Source organism: Colobus angolensis, unplaced genomic scaffold (assembly GCF_000951035.1).
Source record: "Colobus angolensis palliatus isolate OR3802 unplaced genomic scaffold, Cang.pa_1.0 Scaffold326, whole genome shotgun sequence".
In the NCBI taxonomy this organism is placed as follows: domain Eukaryota; kingdom Metazoa; phylum Chordata; class Mammalia; order Primates; family Cercopithecidae; genus Colobus; species Colobus angolensis.
Genome location: NW_012116555.1, coordinates 55,133 through 61,132, shown reverse-complemented (window position 1 = coordinate 61,132; position 6,000 = coordinate 55,133). Strand labels below are relative to the sequence as shown.

The 6,000-nt window shown below is 35.3% G+C and overlaps 1 protein-coding gene across 2 annotated transcripts in view; it reads right to left on the bottom strand.

Annotated features, from left to right (window-relative positions):
- Window positions 1-2,720: 2,720 nt before the first annotated feature.
- ASB15 (ankyrin repeat and SOCS box containing 15) overlaps window positions 2,721-6,000 on the bottom strand; it is a 28,419-nt gene continuing 25,139 nt past the window's right edge. For both annotated transcript variants that reach the window (XM_011951737.1, XM_011951736.1), the window contains one exon: window positions 2,721-3,807. In XM_011951737.1, coding sequence (XP_011807127.1) covers window positions 3,635-3,807 — 173 coding nt within the window. In that variant the 3' untranslated portion in view covers window positions 2,721-3,634. The remainder of the gene's footprint in view (window positions 3,808-6,000) is intronic.

Below are 6,000 nucleotides of genomic sequence, written 5' to 3'. Positions count from 1 at the left end.
CCATCTTTATGTCCATGTGTAGTCAATGTTTAGCTTCCGCTTATAGGTGAGAACATATGGTACTTGGTTTCCGTTCCTGCATTAATTTTTGTAGGATTATGACCTCCAGCTGCATCCATGTTGCTGAAGCAGCTTATAATTTTTATATTCCTAAGTAATTTCTGATTGGAAGGTGGCTATATACATAAGAGTATGAAACTTGAAACCAAAATTTGCATAGGAATTTCTGGTAAAAGGTCAGTGACAAGAGAAAGGCTTACGTATGTTCTCTGTGTCATAAGATACTCCATCTTGTTAGAGTTTCCGTGCTGTCTGACCCAAAGTTTCTGGTTGTTCAAAAGCCTGCATTAAAGGTGGTATTACCTATGAATATTTGCTGCACATTGATACAATCGTTTTCACATCTTCTGCACTGACAGCCTATTACCAGGAAGCATGTTCTGTGGCTAACTAACGTGATTAAACCATAGTTTTCAGGAGGCACTTGGTTTCAATGTCCTTCTTAAAATTATCTTTAGCCAGAAATGGAGATCCTATTTAATGATGGCCTATGGAAAGATAAAACATGCTTAATGACCGTTCAGATCGGCTTTTTTCCACCCAGACTCTCTGTGTGATACAAAACAAAATCCACAGGGACTAAAACAGTCACAGACATCTTGGCAACATGGGGGAAGATGGCATCCAGACTCTGCCATGTTGATTCCACAGTGGTTAGACAGGCTCCACCGTAGAATGTTTGGCTTCTTCTAATGCTGACTGGGTAGGAGCAGCTGTTACCCTTTCCCGGATAAAGTGACATACTCTAGAAGAAACAGAGTCCTGATGAGATGGAAATTAATTCCTTTTTCCATCCAGCCATCTCGAAAACAAATACACTGCTAGAAAAACCCCAAATATGGTGAGCAAAAGATCAAATCTGATTTAGATGTAGCAATTGCTTGTTTTTCATAAGACACATTTTTCTCTTGCTTCATAAAGGCCAAAAAACCCACTTTTAAAAACCCATAGCATATGCAGTTAATTCATATCTTTATATCCAAGTATTTTTTGAATATTATCTATACAAATATATATCAAATAAAATGTTAAAGCTTTAGTGAGCAAAAGTTTAATATATGAAGTATCATAAAGCAGACTTATAACCTCAATATGATTTTTTATTTATTAGAGTAATATTTTTAGGTAACAATACATTTAACCACATCTAAGAGTACAACACAAGAATAATAAAATCTTGTATACAAGATGTTACAATTAAAGATAAATACATTACAGTTTAATTTACATATAAAAATGTCCTCTAGGGAATACAAGAAGTTAAAATTATAGCCCTAATTGTGCAATTTTTTCATACTTATTTATCTTTCAAAGGTAACTAAAGCTAAATACAACTTGAAAACTTTACAGACCAGTGCGATATTACCATTGAAAGAATATAGTAACAAGGAAAAAATAAATATAAGAAAAATACACTTAAAATCTAAGAAAAGTAACATTAAATAATTACAAGATTACATAACTCACTCAGAAACTTAAAACTATTATTTCACCATGATGTCATTGATTATTTTTGTCACTTATTCAATGTATTTCAACAAATAATTATTGAACTCCATGCTCTAGGGAATGTGTTTGGCCCTGAGAAAGCACTGGAAAACAAAACAAACATAGAACCTGTGCTCATAGAGCTTATAGTCTAATGGGGAAGACAGCAGGGAGCACAGGCAGCTGTAATATAGCATGACAAGTTCTGTGCTTAGGCTTCCCATCCTAGAGGAAGCAACATCTCAGCTGAGACCTATAGGCTAAGTGGGACTTGATCAGGTGAAAGGGTGCAGAAAAAGTGGAAAGAGAGTTCCATATGAGAGAAGGAAATGCGAAGACCCTGAGGTTAAAATAGAGCATGGTCTATTCTACAGCAGTGGTTCTCCATACAAAGGTCCTCAGATATTTGATGGCCCAGAGTGAAATTCTCACTCATCAGTGGGGAAATGAGAGCAGTGTGAGGTCTTTTCAAAGTAAAAGTCATTCAACTTGAATGACTGAGTTTATGACCATCTTATTTTCTGGCATTAAAATGACTCCTCTTTTATGAAATGATGGTGATAGTAGACGGTATTTCTTAATGACTCTTTGAAAAATCAACACAACAAAACCTGTTGGTGTATGACACCTTAAAGTCTGGGGATCACTGTTTAAAAAATAAAATTCTAGATGGTTCAAGGGAAGGGAGGAAAGGGAGACATCTAGAGATGAGGCTAGAGAAGAAGGCAAGAGTTAGATCATGAAAGTTCAAGTGAAAACTTTGGAATTGAAGAGCGATGGGAATGATCTTAAGCAGAGAAGAGAAAGTCTATTATATTTGTAAAAGACGATTCTGAGATGTTGTGTGTAGAAAGTGTCTGGGACAGGGCAAGACAGAGGCAGGGGAGCCAGATGTAGAAAGTGTCTGGGACACGGCAAGACAGGCAGGGGAGCCAGATAAACAGCACTGTATTATCCAGGGAAAAAGAAGATAATAGACTTAGGACCAAATGGGGATGGGGTTGGGGGGTGGTGAGTGGAAGATGACTTCAGGAGACAAACTTAATAGGATTTGGTGATTTGTCTTATTGGGTGAGGAAAATGGGATGGTCAAGCCTGACATCCAGGCTTTTTTCTTTGGAAACTGAATTGAGCATTGTGCTAACTATTGAGCTCAAGAAAGAGCTTTTTTATTTTTTTTTAGTTCATCTGGGGACATGTTGAATTTGAGGTGTCTTAGTGTTCAAATGTTCACTAGGTCAGTTGTCTACATAGGTCGGCAGAACATGAGAGAAAGAGTTGAGCTTCGGATAGAAATTTTGTAGTCTCTAGCAAAATGATTAAGACTATGGATGTGAATAAAATTTCCCAGAGAACAAAGCAAAGAGGGCTTAGGATATATAACTTAAAGAACAAAGAGAAGAAGTCTTAAGATATATAACTATAAGATTGGCTAGAGATGAGCTAGGCAGAAAGAAGCCAGAGACAGTGTCCAGGGAGGTGGGAGGACACACAAGAGAACAGGTTTTGCAAGAAACAAGGAAAGAGGTATCATTTCAAGCAAGGAACAGGCAACAATGTTGGATGCTGTACGAATCGATTGGAAGAGGGACTGAAGAATGTTCACTGAATTTAGCAACAAAGAGATTGTCAGGGACCTTGAGAAAAGCAGTGGAGGGGTAGATGCCAGATCACAGTCTGTGAACTTACGGGCAGGAGGAGCTCTTTTACACAGCAAGACCTTGAGAGACAGGAGGTACAGGAGAATTCGGCCAGCAACTGGCAGATGTGGGTTTGAGAAAGTGGTTATCTGTTTTTTAAACATAGAGACTTGATGTGGATATTGTAGGAGCCACTTGATAGGGAGAGTTTGATGACTTGTAGCAAACAAAGATACAAATCTAAGTTCAAAATACTATCTTTAAAAAATGCGAATGTCTTTAAAGACATAAATCATGGTGTTCCCATAAGAACACATGATACAACTATAAAACTGTCAATGCATTTAAATACACTTTACAATTAAGGACGTAAAATAGTTACAAGAAATTATCTGAGGGAATCACATTTCAAAATATTTTTTTAAACCACATTTTAAAATATTAAGTTATGGCAATTTTAGCTCTTGTCCATAGAGATCATACTCTTTAAATAATATGTATCTTTGAATAGCTGGTGGTAGAGGAAGCTTCTCCATTGAGGCTGGCTGGCAGAGTTTCTGGAGACCCATAAGTCTTCGAATTTTTAACCGACACAAATGCTTCAAGGAACAAGGATTCTCTAAAAGGAAAATAAGCAAAAAAAAAAAAATTTTAAATAGTAGCTTGACCCCTAAGATATGACTATTTCAGAATAACATGAGTAGTGTATTCTGAAAAACATGTATGCACACTTTAGAACCTGGTGATTTTAAGTGAAATTCAAATTGTAATTGAACATTCTAGTCTACTTCTCTAGAATGTAAGTTCCATGAGGGCAGACATTTAGTCTGTCTCTGTGCCAGGAAGAGAGTCTGGCTCATGGTAGGTGTTCAACTAGAATTTGTGGAATTAATAAATGGACTTAAGAAATCAAATGCTTACATCTCTTCTCTATTTTTTAGAGCTAAGTATTATAGAGATAGATTTCTTTACTTTCTTTCTCCTACCAATCAGTCTGATAAATAATTATCCATGAAACATAGATGCAGATGATTCCACATATCATGAATAATCCAATCTGAGTTTTGTTTCCAGTGTCTGATACTTAAACCTTGTATATTCTCAAAAAATATACTAACATTATTTAAATATCTGATATTTTCAATTCTTACTTTATCTATATTATAATTGCAAAATTGATATTTTATAGCAGCAATATGAATGAGTGAAGGAGCAGCATAGCATTGAGGATTAGATGTGCGCTCTGGACCTGGTCAGCTTGGATTAAACTCCTAGCTCTGCCCCCTAATATTTGTGTGATCTTGGGCAAATCACTTGATATCTGTGAGTTTGGTATTCCCATCTGTGAAATAAGAATAACAACAGTACTTATCTCAACAACAGTTGTCTGAAGATTACACAAGTCATGTAAAGTATTAGAAAAGTGCTCAGTACATTGTAACCATTCTATAAATATTAACTGTCATTCAATGCAATAATAAACATGATCACATCTCAATTACATTTGATGATACAATTTATCTTTTAAAATTAAAAACAATGTTCTCAAAAGTTATTGATGCAACATTACCAAAATAAGCAGAAAAAAAAATCTAAAAAAAAAAAAATACGGTTTTTTTTTTCCCTAACAAATACGCTGTCTTACAGATAGCTGGAGGACTCCTGACATCCAGTGGTTAATCACACTCATAGCAATCAACTGGCTTCGACTCTAGTCGCAATAATATATGATGGAAACAATAAAAACAACTTTCTGCCCGTATTCTTACTTGGATTGTCTTTCCAAAGTCATCAGAATTGGTAAGTATTTTGCAAAAAAAAAAAAAAAAAGTGAGCAATTAATTTCCATTTAGAAGCAAAGTCTGTTCTTTCTATGACAGGAAGTATAATGGTATCATAGAAAGAGTCTGTGTTTTCAAGTAAGACAAACAAGGGTTCAGATCTTCACTTTGTTATTTTCTATGTCTATTACTTTGAGAAATTAATTTATCTAAACCTCAGCATTTTTCTCCCCTTTGCAATCTCCAAGCTAATAAAAGAAGGTTTTAAGCTTTTTATTGCAAAATAAAATAGAGAAAGAAAGTACACATATATAGTTGCATAAGCTACTTAAGTAATTATTGGTTGAAAATCTATAATTACCTCCCGAGGTCTATAGGAAATAGGACTTTGCCAGAGACCAAATAAATTCTTCTACAATCCATCCTTCCTTATTCCTTTCCCCTGCCATAAATAACTACTCTTCTGACTTGTAATCACTTTCTTTAGAGCTTCATCATCTAAGTGCACTATGCCTGCACTATAGTATTGACAATATATTTTTAAAATTTTTGCTATGTCCTTTAAGTCTTTTCTAATCTGCAGGTTATTCTCTCCATCCCCTTCTTGTCCTTTCAACTAATCTTTGAAGAACCCAAATGCCCTGTAGTTTCCCACAGCCTGAACTTTGCTGATTGCATTTTCGTGGTGCAGTTCCATGTCCCACTGTCTCCTCTATTTCTTGCAAATTGGTAACTGGCTCCAGATGCTTCACCAGGCTTGGGTTTGATCTCTTTGTCAAAACTATAGCTAGTTCTGTGTTCATTCTTTGGGGACTATGTTGATTCTCATTGACTATATCCATTAATTTATTGGGGGCTATATAACGGTGATATCTAATTATATCTTTTAAAATTATTTAGAATACTTTTATAAAGAAAGGCTTTTGCTCATCTACTCTTTAGTTACTAATGGCACAGTTTATATATATATATGTGTGTGTGTGTGTGTGTGTGTGTATGTAAAGCAAAATAAATGCTTAAATCTTTCTTTT